This window comes from Gavia stellata, chromosome 34 (genome assembly GCF_030936135.1).
Source record: "Gavia stellata isolate bGavSte3 chromosome 34, bGavSte3.hap2, whole genome shotgun sequence".
Lineage (NCBI taxonomy): Eukaryota > Metazoa > Chordata > Aves > Gaviiformes > Gaviidae > Gavia > Gavia stellata.
This window is the reverse complement of record NC_082627.1, coordinates 1,457,619-1,480,803: the sequence shown is the minus strand read 5'-3', so window position 1 is coordinate 1,480,803 and position 23,185 is coordinate 1,457,619. Positions and strand designations below refer to the sequence as shown.

The window sequence follows — 23,185 nt, the reverse complement described above, 5'->3', positions numbered from 1 at the left end:
TTCAGTCACATCCAGCCTCTCGGGGCTGTTTCGTCTTCTGTCAAGTACGTTCTTTCTCATACTTCAAACCCCAACATGAACATCTGCTTAGTGGCTGAGAGAGCTAGATGTGAAAATGAGCTCCAGCACGGAGCCAGCATGATGAAGCAGGTAAGTTCAAAGTTCAAAGAAGACAGAACGACCCTGTGATTAGTAAAATGTTGGGTAGGATTTGGTTTGAACATGTGCAATGTATAGATGTAATGGAGTAATTTCTGTTTCCTTTGTAGCCACTGGAGGACGTCTTTAAAAGTCGGATTTCTTAGACTCATCCCTCCGTACTTTTCTGAAACAAATGGACATTTCCATTGGAGAAAACCATGCTCTTGGAGATACTCTCCGCTAGAAGGGGTTATTTGTGCTGTAAAGCTGTGGAAGCAGAATAAAATCTCCTGGCTGAAGTGTTGGATAGCTCAAGTATTAGGAATACAAGGGTGTATCATGCACAGACAAACATTTTTCATTTGCAGAAAGAACAAGACCGTTCATGGGTTATTCACTTGTGTTCGCACTCAGAAAGAGTGTGGAGAGAAATCTCATGGTTGAGAAGAGTGCATGGGAAGGTAAAAAAGGACCTTTTCATGTCACTATGCTGTCTGTCTGAGAAATGGATGACTGAGTCGGACCAGGGTAGCCTTACACCACGTTATAGCCAACAGCACAGAGAACCCCTTCCAGAGGAGGTAATTTCCAGCAAGATGATTTTCTCCAATGGAAGTGTCCATTTGTTCAGCTCGTTCAGCCTGGAGAATAAAATGGCCTTGGAGTCACATGCTGAGGAATCTTTTTTTATCAAATACTTTCATATTTGATTTTTATTAAATTCAAAATCATGAATTTGATTTGCGATTGAGATGAATATGTTTCTCGGTGTTACATAGAGCCAGCCAAAAAGACAGGGGAGGGTGACCTAGCAGACAGTTGCCTCACACAGCAGATAGCAACCTGTCCAAGGCCGGTGAGATAAATCTGACTGGGATGGTGGGGTTTGCTCCTGGGGTGCCAGAGAGAAATGTCAGGGCTCTGTCAGGTGTGTGCATCTGAGCTGGCCTCGTGCACTCCTCATGCACCCAGGGGTGATGAGAGACAGGAGTCCTTCCCCTGCACATGCAAAGGCAGTACACTGCAGCAATTGTAGTGTCTCTCTGGCTTCCTGCTGCCATTCCCAGAGGGTGGGAGGCACCTCAGCCCTGCGGTATGTCACCCTGCTCTGCACTCGTCTCAGGTACCCCACGGCACAAGGAATGGACACGGGGTCCTAGATGCAAAGCAGCACATTCCCGTGGTGGTTACCTGGGGGATGTTTCTCGCAAACTGCAGGGGCCTTGGGAAACCATCTGCCCCACACGTCTTCAGGGCACCCCGAGGAACAGCTGATGGCACTTCTGTTCACTCAAGTTCATCTCATCGCACGCATGAGATGTGCAAGCAAAGTCTGTGATGCAAGAACAAACTTCTCACCTAGCCTTTCGGTGTCGCTCTGCGGAGGGACAAACCACCTCTCTGAGCCGGGGCGAGCGGCCAGTGCTGGCACGAGGGGCTGTTCTGTGACAGTTGCCCTGGGGCAGCTTCCCCGGGGTGTCCAGGGAACCGACCAGGTCCTGCTCTGCCGGTCCTCGTGTGTCTGCCAGGAGGCCTGTGACACACGGCTGTGTGTCCCCATCCTGCACACTCACACAGTTGACCTCTACACTGGTGTTTTCCTCTCCTGAACACTTTCCAGCCCAACCCCTCCCCAGATCTCCCCCACCCCTGCCCTTACCCCAGCTCAGCCCAGCAGAGCAGCCCAGTCTCGGCTGGCCCCACAGCAGAGCCCCCCATAGGGTGCTGCAGATCTCTGGGCACTCACCCCACAGCCCCTCTGAAGGGCACAGGAGCTCCTGGGGGAGGGAAGAGGAGGATCAGCCTCCCCATCAGCCCCAGGGGTGGAGGTTGGACATGGCCCAAGGAATTGGTTCGATCACTCCTGGTGTTTCCTACTCTCCTTTCCGGAATAGCCCTGAGGAAGGCTGTGCTCCTTCCCCCTCGCCGTGCCCCGGTGACACAGGAGCTTCCCTGAGCTGGTGCACAGAAAAAACAAGATTGCCCTTCCGATGTCTTGTTTCTCACACACACATGGAGTCCCACTCTTCTCCAGAAACATCCCTGCTCTCCAGAGAGCCTTTCCCCAGGTGAGCATGTCCGTGCTGTCCCAGCTGGCTGTTCCTGGTTCCTTGCCCATGGTCCCTGCAGCTCCCGAGATGGAGGTGCTGCTCTGCAGAGCAAAGGGTCTGTTGTGGCCCGGGACCACGGGGTGACCCCACACTTGCCGTGCTGGCCAGATGACTTCTCCTGAGCCCCTTTCCATCTCCCTGATGGGGCTATGGACGAGGAAGGTGCTTGGTGGGACCGTGGGGCATTTGCAATGTACAAGAGGCACAGGGGCATTGCACTAGCGCTGGCATGTGGTGTTTCAAAAAGGGTTGCTGAAGCCCTTCAGGGAATTACAAAGCCAGAGGACCTGCAGTCGCTGCTCCAGAGAAGTTATCTCCATCCCTGCTCAGAGGGGAAGCTCAGAAGATCTGCGCATAGGACAGCACCATGAAAACAAAACACAGAAAGAATAAAAACGTGCAAACCACAATAACCCCAACTTCCCTCAGGTAGTCTGAGTCGGAGCAGGAGAGCTTGAGGATCTGGGGGATTTCACAGAAGAACTGGTCCAGGGCATTGCCTTGGGAGAGGGGTAGTGAAAATGCGTTGGCCATGTGCAGCAGAGCACAGAGAAACCCACTGCCCCAGGCAGCTGCTGCCATGTGGACACAAGCTCTGCTGCCCAGGAGGGTCCCGTAGTGCAGGGGTTTGCAGATGGCAACATAGCGGTCGTAGGACATGACAGTGAGAAGAAAATACTCTGCTGAAATCAAAGAGAGAAAAAGAAGGACCTGGGCAGCATACCCAGAGTAGGAAATTGTCCTGGTGTCCCAAAGAGAATTGGCCATGGCTTTAGGCACAGTGGTGGAGATGCAGCCCAGGTTGAGGAGGGAGAGGTTGAGGAGGAAGAAGTACATGGGGGTGTGGAGGTGGTGGTCGCAGGCGATGGCGGTGATGATGAGGCCATTTCCCAGGAGGGCAGCCAGGTAGATGCCCAGGAAGAGCCAGAAGTGCAAGAGCTGCAGCTCCTGTGTGTCTGCAAATGCCAGGAGGAGGAACTCGGTGATGGAGCTGCTGTTGGACATCTCGTCCCTCTGGGCATAAGGACCTGTGCAAGGAGAAAAAAACACAGACAATTTCGTGGAGCCTTCTCTGAGCATGTCTGACATGGGGTTCCCTTTGTTCAAAGGAGGAAAGCACACTCATAAGTTGGGGCTGCTCTGAGGATCTCTTTCCATTCCAAGTCCCTGATTCCTCCCCTCCACTCCCCCTCAAAGACGCATTGGCTTTTGTCCTTCCTTTCAGGACCTTCATTCATCTCCCTGCCTTGGGCTTTTTCTTTGTGCTGGCCAAGTGTGTCGTGAGGAGCAGGGCTCTGCCCAGTAGTTCCTGAGGAGTCAGCTCTGCTCCTCAGCAGTTGGCACCTGGGAACGGGCCTGACAGCTTCTGAAATTCACCATTTTCCTCATCCGTAATCCACTTTTAATGAAGAAGGGCTGCTCAGCATCTTCCAGCAGGAGAACCCCAGGGATTCTCCTGAACAAGGGCAGCACGGACAGGAGAGGAAGATGGAAAAATGCCCCAATGTTCCTGCTGCAGGAGGATGGGGACACCCAGAAAGCACTTGGGAGTTTCTCCTCTTCGGAGCTTGGCTGCTGAGGAGGCAACTCAGCCCAGGCCTCCGCAGTCTGGATAGCAGAAGTTCAGCTGGTTCGGAGAGGAGACCAGGGCTTTTCCCAGGGGAAGGCATCTGCAGTGCAAGGGATGTCAGGGAAGGGACAGATTCCCCTGCCACGGCATTTCTGGTGGCAGTTCCGTCCCGGTCTCTGCCCATGTCTCTGCTGCCTGGAGCTGTCCCTGCCAGGAGCTGTTTCTCTCTTCCCACATCTCCTCTTTGTCACCGCTCACAGACCCCATTCCACCCTCTGAATGCTCAGCTCTGCCCTGAAGAAAACTCCGGGCAGCAGGGTACTGCCCGAGGGTATCTCTGTGTTGACAAGTCCTAAGGATCAGGTCAGCTGAACCCTGAAGAGACCACAAAGGTGATGTTGGTGCTTTTTGTAGGCTGAGCTGCACGAGAGGACTTCACCAGGTTCCTTGAAGAGCGAATGATTAATGCTGTAATGGTGAAGTCTTGGTCTCTTGTCCAAACCTGACAGCTCCATTACCATTCCCCCCACAACCACAGCAGGAAACTGGAAGTACAGATCCTGCAAAGCACCTTTCCTTCCAGGTTACCCCTGCCTTGATGTCCTTCTTGAAAAGTGCCCTTGCAAATGTCCTGGGATGATCTGCAGCTGTGAGCAGCCCTGACCCACACAGCACCCAACAGCAGAAGAACCCCCCCTGGCTAGCAGTCACTCCTTCCACCCTGAGCTTCTCCCCGCAATGCCCTGGGGAGCTCCCTGGGCAGGCTGAGTGCTGACCCTGGCAGGCAGCGGAGTCCCTGCCCCAGCTCACAGTGCCCTGGGGTGCAGGGACCCTGCTCGGAAGGACAGCCCTGGGCACCCCTGGATGCACACCCACCTTCACACCCCTGCAGCCATCCCCAGGAGAAGGCAGCCATCATGCCCTGTCCCTCGGACAGTGCAGGGAGGAATCCCTGTTGTAGAGCACATCCTTCTCCTCTGCACTAGAGAAACTGAGAGTTTCTCTCTGTCCTTGCAGCTGTGGGATGTGTCAGCTTTAGGAGATCCCTCCAAGGACTGCAGCTGCCTTGCTCTGCACCCAGAGACATCCCTTGTTGAGCACTGTGAAGACTTCTCCTGCAGTGAGCTCTGAGCATCCTTCCACTCCCAATTGCCTTTAACCTCTCTCTGCCTCGTTCCCCTCCCCTCGGTGCCTACGGGCAGTGCCCTCAGCCCTCTGCGCTTGGCAGAGGAGCTGCTCCTGGGCAGAGCTGTCCCTCTGCAGCACTGCCCAGTTGCCAGGAGCTCCCTCCATCCCAGGAGCCGGCTCAGCTCAGCAGCAGAGGACCAGCCCAAGGCAGCACTTCCTCTGCTCCCTCTGGGCTCCAGGGGAACCTGCTGTGAAACAGGCTCAAGGAATCACTGATGATCCCTCCCTCAGCTGGGGAGAGACGCTTCTTTCTAGCAGTGCCATTGCTCCTATTAGAAAAAGAGTTGAGCATGAGAATTCCTTCTTTTGTCCCATATTTAGGCAGGACACCAGGAAGGTGACAGAGAAGGATCTAATTTCTCCCAGATATGTTCACTTGAGTGAATTTAGTCATTTCATTTTGCATTTGTAGTCCTAGGGCTAGAAAGACATACAGCTCTCTCCTGTCCATGCCATGTCTCTGCTCTGAAGCAAAACCTTTGACCACAGGGGTCTGGGACACTTGGTACCACATTTCTTTATGGCAAGAGTGAGCTTGCCTCATTCCACAGCTGAGATGCTTCAGCCCAAACATGCAGCAATGCCCTCAGCCAGGGGCACGGACTGGATGAGCTGGATGGATCCATTAATGTCGGCAACAGAGCTGTGACACTGATGGAATAAACTGCCAGGGCGCGGTGGCAGAGCTCAGTACAGCTTGTCTTCAAGGACAGCATCCTCCAAGCACAGCAATAGTCCAGGCTGAAGGCCAGTCTAAACTTGAAAAGCAATTCAAGGGCACCATAACGCGTATTTACTACTTCAGGAACAGTTAAGGAAGGGACATTGTGGCCACTGCTGAATTTAGTAAGAGCGAGTGTAGGTAGATCTGAGAAGCTCCATACCCTCTTTGCCTTGGTCTTCCCCAGAAAGGTCTCCCAGAGCTCTGTGACTCAAGGCAGAACTCCAGAGGAGAACAACCAGCGGTGGATGGGGATCAAGTCAGGGTTTCCTTGAGCAAACACAATCCTTTACAGCCTATGGGACAGGGGGTGCAACATCCCAGGGAGCTGAGAGAGAGGGCCAATGTCACAGTGAGGCCACTCTCCATCATCTTTGAAAGGTGATGGAGATTGGGAGAACTCCTGGACGACTGGCAGCACCCAGATGTTCAAGGTACCTTTCAAAATTGGCCAACAGATGAGCAGGGGAAGGAAAGTCTGTGCTCCACAGCATTTCCACTCGGATCCAATTTCTGGGTGTCTGAAAGAGAAAGTGGTTGGATTTACCCAGGGGACATTGTGTCTGGCCATCCTTTTGGCTTTCTGGGATGGACGCAGGAAAGCAGCAGTGGTCTTTTACCTGGAAGTCATCAAGGCTTTCAGCATTGTCCCCCACAATTTTCTTGTGTCCAAGATAGGATATTATGGTCTGCATGGGTGGATGGGTAAAAAACAGCTGGACACTCGTCCTCGGAGTGACGCGGTTAGTTCATGGTACTCTGGCCGGAGGCGTCTAGCTAGTAGCGCCTGGAGGGGTCTATCCTGTAACTTGCCCTGTCTAACGTGTCTTTAATGACCCAGAGAAGACGAGAGAGTCCTTTTTCATAACATTTGCGGATGACATCACATTGAGGAGAGCAGACACTGCACTGGAGGGCAGGGTTGCCATCCCAAGGGACCTACCCAGGCTGGAGGGATGGACCAATAGGCACCTCAGGAGAGCCGATGAGTCCTGACCTTGAGGTGGACTAGGCTGACGCAATGATAGAGACTGCGGGAAAGGCTGTGGTGGTCCTTGGTTACATTAGGTAAAACCTGAGCCAGCAGCAAATAAGGCCAACAGCATCCTGGGCTGTATGAGCAGGAGCACAGTCAGTCTGCTCAGCCCATTTTACACCCTATCCAGAATACTTCCCTAGGTTTTGACACCCTACAATGCCAGAGAGACCTTGACAAACTGGAGCCACTTCAGTGGAAGGCCACCAAGCCCAGTGGGAGAACTTGTGCTGTGAGAAGAGGCTTAGAGAGCTGGGCTTGTTCGGACAGGAGTAGAGAAGATCTTGGGGGGAACATGTAACAGCATTGCACGGTTCCCAAGAGGGTCAAGTGATGCTTACGTCCATGGTGGAAGGCACAAGGACAAGAGGCAATGGGCTGAAGCAAGAGATCGTCAGCCTAGATATAGGGAGAAACTTGTCCAGCTTAAGGATAGTCAAGCACTGGAAGCTGTTTCCCAGGGAGTGTGCACCGTGTCTATCCTGGAATGTGATCGAGGCTTGTTTGAATGGAGCCCTGAGTATTCAGGTCTGACCCTGCTTTGAGCAGGTGGTTGGTGAAGACACCTACTGAGGTCCCTTCCAGCCTGAATGCCTTTAATCCAGGAATCGGTATGCCATGTCTCCTGAGATTCCTGGGAGAATCTTAGGGAGACCTAATCTTTCTGTCCAGAGAAGTGTGATTCCTCTTTAGGTGCCTGGGTCTACGTCTCCTGGCCCATGCGGTGCTTTAGGCTGTGAAGATAGTGAAACGAACCTTTTGACTAGGTTAGTTTCATTTTCCGTGCTAAATGCAGGGCAGATGAAGGGAGCTCAGAGCTTCCAGGCTCTCTGCTGCAGAGCTAGCACTTCAGAGAGGGGAAATGCAGGTAATGGTGTGCACCATATGAACCACTGGGTACACCACACAGAAATTCTGGCTTCCTTTGTGCCTTTGCACTCACTTGGGATCGGTCCTTTGGTCATCTTTGGCTAAAAAAGAAACATTTCCTGTATTCCACCTCCCCCTCCTCCCAAAAATAGGGAGAAAAGACAGAACAGGGATCATGTAGGGGCCAATCTGTCTAAGAGGTGTAATCTTGAAATGATAACAAAGAGGTAGCAGTGAAAGGAAAACCACTGTTCTAAGAACTTCATGCCAGAGGCTAGCTACTGAGAACTTGTAGCTATTTTGTCAATGTAGAATAATAACTGTTGGGAAGGAAATGAAAGAGTTTTAGTTCATCATCATCATCAACATCAAGAAAAAGAAGGAGTTCCCTTACAACACTCTCCTGTTACTGCTATTGGTGATAGTACCACTCATTCCAAAACGTCCTTGAGAGTTTGTTTACTTCATCTTGGCTCCAAAGCTCAGCCTGGTCAGACCTTGAAAGGACTGCCTCAAAAATCTCTGCAACCCAAATCTCTCCACCCTTCTGTCAGCCACGCTCTTTTAACCCAGGAGACTTCTCCCCATCGCTTCAGCACACTGCCTGGTCTGCTTTTAGCTGTGTGAAGTCAGGGTACTCCCTTGCACAACCTCCCCTACAAAAGTCTTGTCTATGTGCTGATCCCACTTGTATCACCTCATCTGCTCCTTCTGCAGAGCTCCACGGGATGGGCAGTTTTCCTGTTTCTTTCACGCCCATTCACCTTCACAACCTTTTTGTGTTGTATGCATACCAAATACTGTCTGAAGCGACACAGCTTCACCCATTTCCAATTGCAGGCTGTGTTATTTCCCCTCTTGGAGCACACATTCTGAAAAGCTGCTCCATATCTGGAAACACACTTCAATACTGCAAACACAGCTGGGTTAAAAAAGAAAAAAAGCCATGCTGGGCTAGTTTTTCAAAGAGACAGTTTCAGAGTGGCAAAGCAGATTCAATTCATTAATTCTGAGGGCCGAGTTACAAAGAGAGAGGAAAAAACCGGTGAAGCTGTATTGTCCAAACTCACAAGTTCTCTGTCTTTAAAGAGAACGTCCCACAGCCTCTGTTATGTTTTCATTAGTTGGCCCTATAGTAAGTTGGGTTTATTGGACCTCTTGGCTCAAGCCTGCTGCATTCACGTTTCTAGCAAGGGGAAAACCTCCAGTTCAGTAGTTAAACATTTTTCTTACCCATCCCGCCTGGAGATCCAGGATGGTTGTGTCACACAATAGCCAGCGTCAGGGGGAAGATGGAGGTACTGTGAACTTAATTCATTTGGCCTCAAATGGAAGCTCAAATCCTGAGCTGGCAGGACAACATTGGCTGCAGTTAGACATAACTTTCTTGACACGACTGTGAGTTTAGACCTAGTTGATGGTGTTTCTCGCACATATCAATGAGGAGGGCAGTGTGTCAGGAGACAGGGAGAAGAGTGCACGCTTCAGCTTCCCCAATCCCATGGCAGTGCCCAAACCATCCTTCCCTCGGCCTTTGGCATCCCATTTCTTGAGATGCAAACCTCGTGGGTCTTCTGTCCATAAGGCATCCATAATCCTTCAGGTGTTTCTGTGATTTCCCTAAGAATGGCAGTATCTATGGAAAAAAAGAAAAAGTAGCAGTCTGCTTCTGTAGTAGCAACTCTGGGCAATGCCAATTAAATCAGTATTTGCCATATAAAGCATGATAGCCCATCCTGAAGAACACAGCTAAAGCAGTTCAGATGAAGGGTGGTCTTGCAAATGTCACCCTCTTTGTCCCCACGGTGGCATGGATACTGCTGGTTTCCCTCTCCAGAGAGTGGCAGAGGCTGGATCCCCTGCTCAGGACAGAGTCCTTGCCAGGAAGACACAGCTGTGGGTGTAGCTCGTCAGGTTCTTAGAACATTCCACTGGGCATCAGTTCTGATTTATTTGGTGCTTTACTGTGACTACTCTTTCTGCCCAGAAGATCATCAAAAGACAACCGTTTCCTAAGAGATGGTCATAAAGGCCCTGTTATGGCCATGAAAGCTCACCATGAGCTCTGGAGCGAAGAGGAGGAGGAGGACAAAGAGGTTTGTCCCTGGAATAAGGCCAGAAGAAGAGCCCCTCTTGTTCAAATCATGGATGGTACAGCTGTTTCCATCTTGTGTGCATGACTCAGCCTGGCAGACGGGGAATGCCCACTGCTGGGGGTGGCTGTGCTTGGTCATACCCCATGAGCTGATGTTGCTCTCTTCCCCTCCTTCACCCCCACACTTGGATGGACCTCAGGAAACATCCCTGAGCCTGGAGGGTGCACAAACCTCCTGAGTGAGGTACCATCATGTGAGAACCTTGGCATCTCATGTAGCACTACAGGGCTGTATTTCACCAAGAAATTGAGTAGCTTCTATGAATTTGATTAGGCAATGTGGGGATGTTCATGAAATCACCATTATTATAATCAATGGCGAACTACTAAACCCAGCTGGTGAAAAAGAGAGAAACTTTGATCTCCTTAGGGAACATGACTCCATTAAATCAACTGAATCCCTGCGTAGGCTGCCCAGGACATAAAAAAATAGGTACAGGTTCAGTCATCCTAAATGTGGGCATCTGCTGTCATTTCAGTCAGCCAAAGGGATTCCCCACCAGCCTCCAAGACAGTGCCCCCAGATGCTGCCCTGTCTCTCAGCACTGCTCTACTAGAGCATGAAGATAGCTACACATATCTTGGACCGCCTCTGGCATTTCAAATGTCACCAGGTGTTTGTGTCTGAACAGCTCACGGCTGCCATCCATCACCATTAATTCCCAGGGGAGCTGAGACAAGGAGCTCACATGCAGGTGCCTGTTTTGTGCACACCTGAAGTGAAGTGAGAGGAATCTCACCTCCTGTGGGTTTGTGGTGTGCATGGGAAGGAGCTGAGTCCCCTTCTAGCCCCAGGACTGCAAACCTGGGATGTGATGCCGCGAATGAGTCAGCCGAATCCTTTCCCTCAGCAAGGGTAAAGGAGATCCCTGCCCGTCACTGTCTGGGTGTCCTGCCTAATGGTGGGTTGAGGAAAGGTGATTATTAGACCTGACTGTTTTTCTGATATGAGAAGTTACATTGCTGGAATGAAGTGTCTCTCCCCAGCTGAGAGAGGGAACAGCAGTGATTCCTTCAGCCTGTTTCACAGCAGGTTCCCCCAGAGCCCCAGGGACACCTGGAGGGAGCCCAGAGGGGACAGAGAGAGTCACAACTTGGGCTGGTCCTCTGCTGCTGAGCTGGGCTGGGCTCTTGGGACAGAGGGAGAGCTCATGGCAACCAGGCAGCTCTGCAAAGAGACAGTTCTGCCCAGGAGCAGTTCCCCTGTAAAGCACAGCAGGGCTGAAGGCACTGCCTGCAGGCAGCAAGGGGAGAGGAGTGAGGCGGAGAGAGGTTAAAGGCAGTGTGGAGTGGGAGGATGCTGAGAGCTCACTGGGGGAGAAATCTTCACAGCGCTCTACATGGTAAGTCTCTGGACGTAGGGCAAGCAGATGAGTGCACAGAGGGGTCTTCCAATGTTGGTAAATGTCACAGCTTATAGGACCTTTCAGAACTGCTCTCCCGATTTTTCTGGTGTGGAGAAGGATGACATGCTTCCTAGCCAGGCTTCCTTGCTGGACCGTCAGAGGGACAGGGCATGACGGCTGCCTTCTCCCGGGGATGGCTGCAGGGGTTTGAAGCTGGCTGTGCACCCACGGGGCTGTGTGCCGGGGCAGGGACTCTGCCGCCAGCCAGGGTCGGTGCTCAGCCTCCCTGGGGAGCTCCCCACGGCGCTGTGGGGAGAAGTTGAGTGGAAGGAGCAACCCCTGACCGAGCAGGGCAGAGCAGGGTCTCTTTGCTGTCAAGAGGGTGCTGCGTGGGTCAGGGCTGCTCACTGCTCCAGATCCCTGCCAGGACATTTCCGAGGGGACTTTTCAAGAGGAAAGTCAAGACTTGGGCTGCCTGCATCAGCGTGTGCATTCCTGAGTCTGAGCTTTCATTTTTATGGTCTTTGGAGAGGAGGGAGTGGTGATGGATCTGTCATGCTTGGAACAAGGCTCTGGGGAGCCATCCTTCTGCGCTGTGAGATCCTCGCTCCAGCTGACCCAGCTTATGTTTCCAGAGGAGACCTTCCTAAAGGAAGGTCAATGAAGTTGCTGCTTGAGAAAAAACCTTCCTTTCGGAACCTCTGTTTTTAATTTTCTGCCCTTTGATTGGGAAGGGGGAAGTGAAAATGATTGAGACTCCTAAACCACCTCTGTAAGAGATCTATAGGTCTGCAGGGAACCTCAGCAAGTCCCTCCCCTCCCTCACATGTAGACAAACCAACCTGACCTTTCAAGCTTCAACAAGGCTGTTTCCACATACCTGCAGATTATCAAACACTGAGGTGCCTCTGGGCAGTGCCCTGCTGCTGTGGGGTTTCTGCAGGGCAGAGCTGGTCACACACGGGCTGGGATGGGGTTTGTGAGCCCTGGCATGGAGGAGACGTGGGGACAGAGAAACAGCTCCTGGCAGGGAGAGCTCCAGGCAGCAGAGACGTGGGCAGGAAGGGATGAAACTGCTGAGGGAAACCCTGTTACAGGGGGGATATGGACACCTTCTGGCCATTCCCTGCAGTACGGATACGTTCCCTGAGCAATCCCCCTCATTTGTCCTCTCCCACCCAGTACAGCCCTTGGCCCACACCTCTGCAAAATCCTGGGCATGAGCTGCCTCCTGGGCAGCCAGACCCCCAGAAGAAGAAATGTGTGCTTCTCCTGCCATGTGCCCGTTTCCCTCTGCCCAGCAAAGGGCTGAGAGCAACCGCTCGGCGATGTCGCTGCCTGGGAGACAATGTGCCCAGCTGGGCAAGGTGAAATCTCTTCTGTTTGCCTGTCTGCCTCACCTCTACCCTCACCTGGCAATACGATCATGGTATTTTTACTTTTCATTCCACCTCACCGTGTTGCTCTGACTCTGAGGCTCTTGGGTATGTCAGTGTGGAGGGGTGGAGGGGATGGGGTTCAGCTGAAGTTCAGACACTGACCCTGAGGGTCCTGCAGAGGTGCCCAAGACCCCTCCAAACGTGTGGGGCTCTGGGCAGCGCAGTCAGTGGTGCTGGGAAATGATCTGTCTCTCCCTTCCTCAGTCCTGATCTTTAGGGCACTTCACTATCTCCCAGAGGTGTCTTTACAGGCATGATGCTGCTGACCAGAAGGGAACATAGGATCTCTCTCACAGGATCTTTGAGATACCCAAGAACCATTTTGAGAAGCCGCAGAGATGCTAAGGCTGTGAACAGCCTGCTGGGAAGCTTCATATGTATGCAGCTGATAGGAACCCTGCTTGTCCTTGGCTAGCGCAAAGAGTTGAGCCTTTCTTCAGGTGTTGGCACCCACATCGTGAAGTCCTCGGTGTGCTCATTGGAATGAGGAGCCAGTTCCTGCCCCACCAGGAAAGGTTCATTTTCCCGTCTACAGGGTGTTGCATGGGTGATGGCTGCTCCCAGCTCCAGCTCACCCATGTCCTGAGGGGATCTTTCAAGAGGATGGAGAAGGCAGGGATTACATTAGCAGAAGGATCCTTCCAGAGGCTGTGCTTTCAGTTTCCTAATTGCTGCAGGGGAAAAAGAGAAATACATTTTTGTCTGTGAAGGAGGTGGAGACTGCAGACAGCTCCAACTTCACCTCTCCAGCCTCTCCAGGGTGGGTCTGAGCAGCTCCTGCGGTGCTGCAACCCCCGAGATGCCCTGGGACAGTGCTATTCAAGCAGGAGGTGTCTGCAGGGCAGAGCTGAGTGCTCAGTGTGTGGGATGGGGTCTGTGAGCACTGACAGGGAAGAGATGGGGGGGTACAGGAACAGCTCCCAGGTGTGACTCCAGGCAGCAGGGATGTGGTCAGAGGGAAAGGGAACTGCTATGGTATGCTGGGGCAGGTGGGAGCATCACTTTGTCCTCTCCATTGCAGATGCCTTCCACTGAGAAAACCCCCCTTATCTCTCCTCTCCCACCCAGCAACGCTCTCTACCCTCATGGCCATGGGATCCAGGGCAGCCAGACCCCACTGTTGCAGAGGTGCTTTTCTCCTGCCACGTGCCCATTTCCTGCTGCCCGACAAAGGGGCTGAGTGAAACAGCCCTGCGTTGTCACCACCTGGGAGGTGGGGGGCACAGCTGGGGAAGGTGAACACTTTCCAGAGTCCCTGGCTGTCTCTCTTCCCTTTCCTCCCTTAGGAAAAAGGGTCTTGGTATTGCTCCATGTTTCCCCACCCATCCATCCTTGTCCTTGTGTCATAGTTGTTCTTCAGAGGGATTCCAGACACCACCCCTGAGGGTCCTGCCGTGCGGGGATCTGTGTGGGAGCAAGGAGTCCAAGTCCCCTTCTATCCCGTGAGGCTCCGAGCACGCACTGTGTGAGGGGTGGGGAACGAGATGGTTCTCCCTGGGCTATCCAGTCCAGGGGCCAGCTACCCTCCCGAAGGCCACAGCACTCCCTTGTGATATTTACTTGTAGCTGAATGTTGCAAAGATACGATGCAGAGGTGTAAAGGTCATGGAGATGCTGCCAGGCAGCTGTACGTAGGCAGCCTGAAGAAGTGCCATGGCTCCTTGCAAGAATGTGAGTGCTGAGACCTCCCTCAGCTGTCAGCACCCACATCCCAGAGCCGCCTTCGTCTAGTCGTTGGAGCCAGGAGGTGTGTCACCCTCTCTCCATCACCCTCTGCACGCGAGGGGCGAGAAAGAGGAAGGAGCTTGGGGATCTCCCTTGGAAACCACAACCTCCCACCCTCCCAAACATCCAGACAAGTCATCTCTCCAGACTCTGCAGTGAGGCGCAGGGCGTCCTTCCGTCTCTCGGGACTCACTAGTGTATTCACCAGCGTTTATTCTGAGAGCAGTGGAAAAGCCAAGGCTTTCTACCCCTTCAAAAAACATGCTCCCAGTGTGATGGGAACATCTGAAACCTACGTAATTGCACCAGTATGCAATGACTGACCCGGTGTTGCAGCCCATCTTCTGAAGAATGGGGTATGAAGCTACGGAGCAGCCCTTCTGTGTGATGGGCGCACTTCACCTAGGCGAGGAGGTGTTCATAGTGACAGTGCTGTTTCCTCACCCTCCACCCCCCTCACTCATACTACTATGCCTGGAGATGCAGTACAGGTGACAGACTGAGGTGAGAAAGGGTCTTTCTCAGTCGTTACTGACTCTTGGCTGTGCGAGAGGGTGAAGGTGAAGGAGATGAATCCCTCACGGGGATCTTGTCTCTCAGGGGCAGATGAGCACAGGTCCCAATGTCATTTTTCACTATAGGGCTTGGAGAGTATTCCCAGATAGTCACTGCTACAAATCCTCTTCTCTCGCCTCAGAGCGTCCGTCTGCAGGAGCCATCCCCAAACCATGAGCTGTTTGCAGCCTCCAGGTGTCCACTTCTGTAGAGCAGGGCTGAGTCCTCAGAGTTAGTGCGCTCACCCAGCACAGAGCAGAGCTCAAGGCAGGGAGCTGCAAGTGTGTCGTCCTGAGAAGGAGACACTCAATCTGTGTGCAGGCTGTCTATGAGAAATGGAGAGGGCTTTGCTCAGAGACCCTGTCCTGACTTCTCTGTGTCTTTTCCTTCTTGGACAGGCCTCCATGCACACGTCCAATGGCAGCTCCATCACCGAATTCCTCCTCCTGGCATTGGCGGACACACGGGAGATGCAGCTCTTGTGCTTCTGGCTCTTCCTGGGCATCTACCTGGCTGCCCTCCTGGGCAATGGCCTCATCATCACCACCATTGCCTGTGACCACCACCTCCACACCCCCATGTACTTCTTCCTCCTCAACCTCTCCCTCCTTGACCTGGGTTTCATCTCCACCACTCTCCCAAAGTCCATGGCCAATTCCCTGTGGGACACCAGGGCCATCTCCTATGGGGGATGTGCTGCTCAGATCTTTTTCTTTCTCTTCTTCATTGTAGGGGAGTACTGCCTTCTTACAGTCATGTCCTACGACCGCTACGTTGCCATCTGCAAACCCCTGCACTACGGGACCCTCCTGGGCAGCAGAGCTTGTGTCCACATGGCAGCAGCTGCCTGGGGCAGTGGGTTTCTCAATGCTATGCTGCATGTGGCCAACACATTTTCCCTACTGCTCTGCCAAGGCAATGCAGTGGACCAGTTCTTCTGTGAAATTCCCCAGATCCTCAAGCTCTCCTGCTCAGAATCCTACCTCAGGGAAGTTGGGGCTACTGTCGTTAGTGTCTTTTTTGGTTTTGGATGTTTTGTTTTCATTGTGCTGTCCTATGTGCAGATCTTCAGGGCTGTGCTGAGGATCCCCTCTGAGCAGGGACGGCACAAAGCCTTTTCCACCTGCCTCCCTCACCTGGTCGTGGTCTCCCTCCTTACCAGCACCGGCATATTTGCCTATGTGAAGCCGCCCTCCATCTCCTCCCCATCTTTGGACCTGGTGCTGGCAGTTCTCTACTCGGTGGTGCCTCCAGCAGTGAACCCCCTCATCTACAGCGTGAGGAACCAGGAGTTCAAGAATGCCATTAGGAAAGTGTTTGCATGGATGTTTTTCAATACTGATAAACTTCCAAACTCTCTTCACAAATGAATCCCAAAGTATCACATACCAGGCCCATGCTTTTGTGGTTTTTTTGGTTGTTTTTTCTTTGTATTTTTTGGTTTTTCTTATCAATAGTGATAACGTTATTTGTGAATTTAATAATCCTAGAGAAATATTTGGATTTCCTTCACTTCACCCAAAGCATGAACCTACAATATCTCACCTGGAACCCATATAAAAATGTGTCTAACACTGAGTCAGAGCTGAGACCCCCCCTAGCATCTGTGGAATTATTGCTGGAGGTGACTTCGAAATTAAATTTATATTTGCATTTTAAGGAAAGGTACAGCATTGAAGGAACTTTGGGGTGGAGTATGGCAGTTACAGAAGGGTTCCATTCCACAGAAGCTCCCCAGGCAACCTTAGGTGTTGGCAACACCAGGGGAGCTTGGTGTGCTGACTCTAAGAGAAACTGCACGGAGGGTGGAGCGGAGTGAAGACACCGCGGCCAGGCTCTGTGATAAGATGGGAACTGGAAGGTACTATGGAACATGGAGGTGGAGACTCATCCTGATAATTAGGATACGCAACTGGTCAAAGACAATGCTATTGTACAAGGACCTTTCAAGTATACAATAACCTATTTAGTGTGTGTACTGGTGTGTAGTGAACTATATTAGAATTTGATAAATGTGCATTGATTTTCCTTGAAATGGACCAACAGTCTGTCATTTTTTGACAAAATGCTATTCTTTGGGTGAACTTTGCTCATTATAATCTCATTATAATACCGAAACACACCTCCATCCCAAAAGCTACCCGCCTCCAAGGTGCGACCACCCCTCACTGAGCCTGCGCTCTGAAATTTTGCTAGTCTATACCTTTAAAAGCAAAGCAAGAAACTTTTACACCACTTACAACAAAGATACGTATGACTAGTGTCACTCAAACTCCACCTGAAATGTGAAAATAGTATAAAATGGCTTAAGAGAGGAGGGATGACCGGGACACAGACCACCTTTGACACTTGGGGTCAGTCGACAGGCTGAGCCTCTCTTAACCCGTAACAGGGACACCTTTGGGTAAGATCTGAACACTTGGTTATTCCGAGTGCTTCCCCGGCAGACAGAAATCTCTGTAGAGTTGTTCTGTAACTTAATGCATTTTTAGCCAGGCTATATTACTCACATTCTTGGTATTTGCACATGCTTTGCGGGCAGTAATTCTATCACCGGCAATCCAAAAGAACTTGTGCATCTGTTGCTTCAATAAACTGCACTATTCATTAATCTAGCTGAGTGAGTTCTCATTGAATGCAACCAAATTCCTTAAGTGTGGCTGTGCTAGTTCATGGAGTGCAACTAGACTGAAAGTGTATGGTATTACGAGTGCATCCGTAATCGTGAGAGTTCAATACATTGAATGCGACCGGGATTGTAACACTGAATTGGGCATCACTCAGAATCTAAGCCCAGCCGCCCCCAGCCCCTCTGATACCTGAGGACAAGCTGGAACGCAGCGGGGTTTCTTTTCTGCCAAATTGCTTTGCCCTTTAACGCAACAGCATCTCAGTAATAAAAAGGGATCTCCCCATGCACTGCCTGATGGCTGGGCTCCTCCTCAAAACTTGGTGTCAGGAACAGATCCAAGGAATTGCATCCCAGAAAGGGCCCTTTGCTCTCTGGGTTCAGGGGCAAGAAGCTCATTGTCATGTTGTGACCTCTTAGAGATGGAGGTTGGATTTAACATTTAGCTCTTGGTGTCTAGTGGCGATAGAGCTGGTGACTGCTCACTGAAGTACGTACCCAGGTCTCTCCCACATGGGACATGGCAGCCGATGTCCTTCAAGAGAGGAATCCCGAGCCACCTGGAGAGCCTGGGGGATCTCCATGGACAGCCTGTGCCTAGCGTGGGAAGAGAATGGAGCTCCCCAAAGTGAGAGCGTGTCCAGGATAGTGTCACCCAAAGGTAAAGTGTTAAGTGCCCAGAGCACTGCAGCACTCTGCGGTCAGCACTGCCATGGGGCTAGGGGAGATGGGGGAGAGCTGGGGAAGGATTGGGCTGGGCTGGAGTGTGCTCAGGAGAGGACAATGCCGGTGTAGAGCTAAGCTGTGTGAGTGTGCAGGGTGGGGCACAGAGCAGGGTGCTCACGGTGCAGAGCAAGGTGACACGGTGAAGGAAGCAAGGCACCATAGGTGCAAAAGAGAGGGTCCCCGTCGGTGTCAAGTTCCCTGGACACCCCAGGGAATCTGCCCCAGGGAAATTGTCCCAGACCAGACCCACACACTGGTCATTTCCATCATTTCCATCTCTGACCATACACACTAGCCCTGAGGAGGGGACCTTTGCTGCATGGTCACCTCTGTCCTCCTTCGGGGCTCAGTGATACCCAACTCAACCACCATTATTAGGAAAAAGGAAACTGGTTTCCTACTGACTCTCATTACACGCCAAGTCCCAGAGCTCGTGCCACAGCTGGTCTCTCAGCCAAGCCCATTCCCAGAGAGCTCCAGCTAGATCAGGTGCTCATGCCTTGTCTCTACGAATTTTGAAAAACTCCATTGACTGAGATCCCACCAATCGTCTTCGGTCTTTGCTCCAGTGTTTGGCTCTGAGGGATTTCTCAAAACCCCAGCTCTCTCAGCCTCTCCTTGCACATAATGTGCTCCAGGCCCCAATCACCCTTCTGGCCCCTGCAGGACTCTCCCCAGTCTCTCAGGGTCTTTTTTGTGCCAGAGAGCTCCCTACTTGATACAGCAGTCCCAATGCTGTCCTGTAGTGGGTTAACTTTGGCCAGCAGCCAGACACCCACCTGGCTGCTCACCCACTCTTCGTACTCAAAGGGACAAGGGGAGCAAATAAGACAGAAAACCTCATACGCCAAGGTCAAAAAGGGAGTTCACTTAGTCATTACTATAATGGGCAAAGAAGAGTTGACTTGGGGAAGGTCAATTTAATTTATTGCCAATTAAAAAAGATTTAGTGAGTTAGAACTATGACAAAAATCTTAAAGACCATTCCCCCAGCCCACTCCTTTTGCCCAGGCTCAAATTATTCCATTATTCCCAATTCTACCCATCCCAACCCAAAGAGGAGCAGTGGGGATGGTGAATGGGGGGTTACGGTCAGTACATAACATCTCTGCCATTCCATCCTTCTCACAATTCACCTCTGCTCCAGCGTGGGTCCTCTCCATGGGATCCCATGGCATTTGTGTTCAGGGCTATGCGTTGTTCATTTCTTTCAGTCTTACTTTTCTCCTCCATACTCAAAGAGTCACAGAATCATTGTGGTTGGAAGGGACCTCTGGAGATCACCTAGTCATCCCCACCTTCTGAGGCAGGGTCAGTGATGGAAAATTGCTCGGGACCTTGTCCAGGTGGTTTTGGAATATCTCCATGGATGGAGACTCCACCACTTCTCTGGACAACCTGTTCCAGTGTTTGACCACCCTCACAGTCAAAAAGTGTTTTCTTGCATTCAGATGGAATTTTGTGTATTTTCAGCTGTGTCCGTTCCCCCTTGTCTTGCCACTGGGATCTACTGAGAAGACTTTGGCTCCCTCATCTTCATGCTCTCCCGGGTATTTATACACATTAATAACCCCTCCCCTTAGCTTTTTCTTCTCCAGACTGAATATTCCCAGATCTCTCAGCCTTTCCTCCTGTGAAGGATGCTAGAGTCCCTTAAACCAGCTTTGGGGTCCTTTGATGGACTTGCTTTATCAGGTCAAACGACTTTCTTGTACTGGGGGGCCCAGCACTGGACACAGCACTCCAGATATGGCCTCACGAGTGCTGAGGAGCAGGCGAGGGTCACCTCCCTCAATATGTCAGCAATGCTTTTCCTGATGCAGCCCAGGAGGCTGTTGGCCTTTGCCGTGGGGGTGCATTGATGGCTCATGCTCAGATTGTTGTCCTCTGGGACCCCAGGTTTCTTCTCTGCAGAGCTGCTGTCTAACCAGTCAGCCCCCAGCATGACGTCCTCCCCAGTGACTTTCTCAGCAGCAGCCGCTTGTCGTTGGAGATGGGCTTCGCCTCCGTCACAGCCCCCACGGTGCTGCAGAGTCACCTGGGACAGCAAAGCCCTCTCCTGCCAGGGCTGCACAGCCCAGGCCTGTTTCTCCCTGGCCTTGGGGACTGCAGATTTGCTCTCTCTGTGGGAACCTCATTCCTCATTAAGTTGCCACCTGCCGTCCTCTCCGGCATGCCTCTGCTCTGAAGCAAAGCTTTGCCACACAAGGAGCCCAATCTCTTGGTACCAGCTTTCCATGTGACAAATCTGCCCTTGGCGCTGATGCCACATCTGAGGTACCGCAGCCCAAATGGGCACCAGAGCCCGCAGCCGGGGGCACAGACAGCAGGAGCCCTGTGTGCCATAACAAAGCTGTGATGTTGGTGGAATAAGAGCTGAGGTGGGAAGGACAGCTCACACAGCTTTTGTGGTGGGTAGAGATGCAGCATCTTTTGGAGAGACCAACAGGGAGGACAAGGAGGGCGGGATGTCCTGGGTGACGACAGGGCAGCTCAGATATATGGAGCTCCTCTGTGGGACAGGCAACGGGTTAGGGGGGAACTTCTGTGGGTGGGTGTGACTGTTCACTCCACTCCTGCTTAGACTGTGGCTAACCCAGCTCGTGCTAAGGCCTGATGTATGCTGGGAGCAGCGCCATTAGGTCAAAGCGAGAGCACCACGGAGGCAGGACAGGTGGCCAGAAAGAGCTAAAAGGCCACGATGCAGCCATTATCACCTGCATACTGCTGTCTCCAGCAGCCATTATCTTTTGTCTGGCAGTTTCCTCAGAATCCACTAACTTATAGAAATGTTATAAACCAAACCTCCAAGCTGGAGGGTATAAAACACCCTCTTACCCCAAAAAGGTTTTGAAGTGGATCCAACAGCAGCTGGACTGCTGAGGCTTTCATGCTTCCCAACGCGATACAGGGGACACCCACACGGTGACGGACAAGGAAGGATGAGCAGTCTTACTCAGCTAGGTAACTAATTCTTTTCCTTTTGCTCATAGGTGCATGATACTAAGAGTTACAGGTTATAAGTTATATGACTTGAAGGGTGAGTAAGTGAACTGACGTGATAGACTAGTCTGGTTGAAAGGCGATTGAGCCCGTTTGTCACGTTTGTTTATCGTATTTCCAAATGAGCTCATGAAATAAAGTTTAAATCACAGAGGACATTGTCCTGTAAATTTGAGAGACCCAAATGGACTGTAACAGTGGGTCAAAGGAGAGGCCAGAAAGTATGACACTGGTACGTATTCAGTTTGGTTTGAAGCCAGCCAGCAGCTAAGCACCCACAGAGTCATTTGCTCCCTCCTTCCTGCCCCCACCACCCCCAGCGGGATGGGGGAAAGAATCAGAAGCACACAAGAGAGAAAACTCATGGGTCAAGACAAAGACAGTTTAATAGATGAAGCAAAAGCTGTGTGTGCAAGCAAAGCAAAATGAGGAATTCAGGGGCTACGTCCCATCGGCAAGCAGATGTTTCGCCATTTCAAGGAGAAGGGCTTCATCACAGGTATCAGTTACGTGGGAAGACAAATGCCATGACCACGACTGTCTCCCCTTTTTCATTCCTTCATTGAGGGTTGGGGTTTTTTGTGTTTTGCTGAGCCTAACATCATAGGTATGGAATATCCCTTTGGTCATTTTGTGTCAGCTGTCCCAGCGGTGCCCCTGACAACTTCTTGCATAGCCCCCAGCCTACTTTCTGTGGGGGCAGAGTGTGAGAGAGAGAACGCCTTCACGCTCTGCAAGGACTGTTCAGCAACAGCAAAAACACTGGTGTGTTATCAGAGCTGTTTTAGTAACAAACCCAAAGCACAGCACCATATGTGCTGCGATGAAGTAAATTAACTCCCTCCCAGCCAGATCCAGGACCAGTTACAGGTCATAGAGTCAGGGTGAGGAATGAACAGTGTCTTATTTAAATGACCTGAGGAAATCTGTGGATCGTAGAACCTGGCTTTTATGGGGGACGCAGTCTCCTTGGTAGTCATTGGTCAAGTGAGACGGCAGGATGCAAACCATCCAGGAAATTTCTTGTGGTGTTTGCAGAAACGTTCTTAGCACAGCCGCCAAACGGTCCTTTCAGTCTTCTGCTCACCGGGACCTGGTAGTCCCAAAAGAGGAAGAGATGGTCAGGGCTGTGAAGAGCAGTGTTCGCCTTGACTGTGGTGACCATGAAATTGTGATCTCCCGCATCCCCAGGGATGTGGGAAGGAGAGTAACAGAGCACAGACCCTGGACATCAGGGAATGAGACCTTGGCCTATTGGGGGCACTGGCAGGTGGGATCCCATGGGGGCAGTGCCAAGGCCCTGAGAGCATCCATAAGGCTTCATGACCCTGACCAGCCTCACCTGTGGCCTCGACCCACAACTCCGTCCATGGGCCCAGCAGACCATTTAAACCCAGGCCCGAGTTTCAGCCCCAGCTTGTTCTATGCTGTAGGTGTACAGACACAGCCATAGACACAGCCTTGCCAGACCATGGACCTTGTTGTTTCGGGCTTGGAGACTCACTTCCCAGCTTGGTTCTTTATGGGATGTTCAATGACATGACACCGTGGCCCTCCAAGTGCCAGACTCCAGCTGATTCACAGAGGCCTCGGGCCTTTCTGCTTCCTTTCTTCCCATCCCTTGGTCAGGTTTGGGGAGGAGAGGAAGGAAAAGCAGGTGAGGTTCCTGGGTGCCAATGATTGAAAGGGGGAACAGAGCCCCCACATGTGAAATGATCTAAAGACTCTGCTAGTTCAAAACTGTTATCTTCAGCTCCTTTCTCAGAGGTCTTAAGTCTTCATCAGGAACCTGGAAGTGCTGAGGTCCCTCCAGCTCCCTCTCTTTTAGCTAGTAAGTTGGCAGTACCCAAGCCAGAGGCTTTGTTTCAATTCTGTTTGCAGCCTAGAGCGCCCCACGGTCTGCAGATATGCCAGGAAACTTGCATAAGGAACCCGCTTCTCTGGACAAGAAGGTGTCTGTTCCCAGGAAT

The 23,185-nt window shown here is 51.7% G+C and overlaps 1 protein-coding gene across 1 annotated transcript; it reads left to right on the top strand.

Annotated features, from left to right (window-relative positions):
* The first annotated feature begins 75 nt into the window (after window positions 1-75).
* On the top strand, window positions 76-16,227 carry LOC132320223 (olfactory receptor 14A16-like). The gene is made up of 2 exons (XM_059832495.1): window positions 76-150; window positions 15,256-16,227. The coding sequence occupies exons 1-2, from the start codon at window positions 76-78 to the stop codon at window positions 16,225-16,227; spliced, it is 1,047 nt and encodes a 348-aa protein (XP_059688478.1).
* Window positions 16,228-23,185: the final 6,958 nt, after the last annotated feature.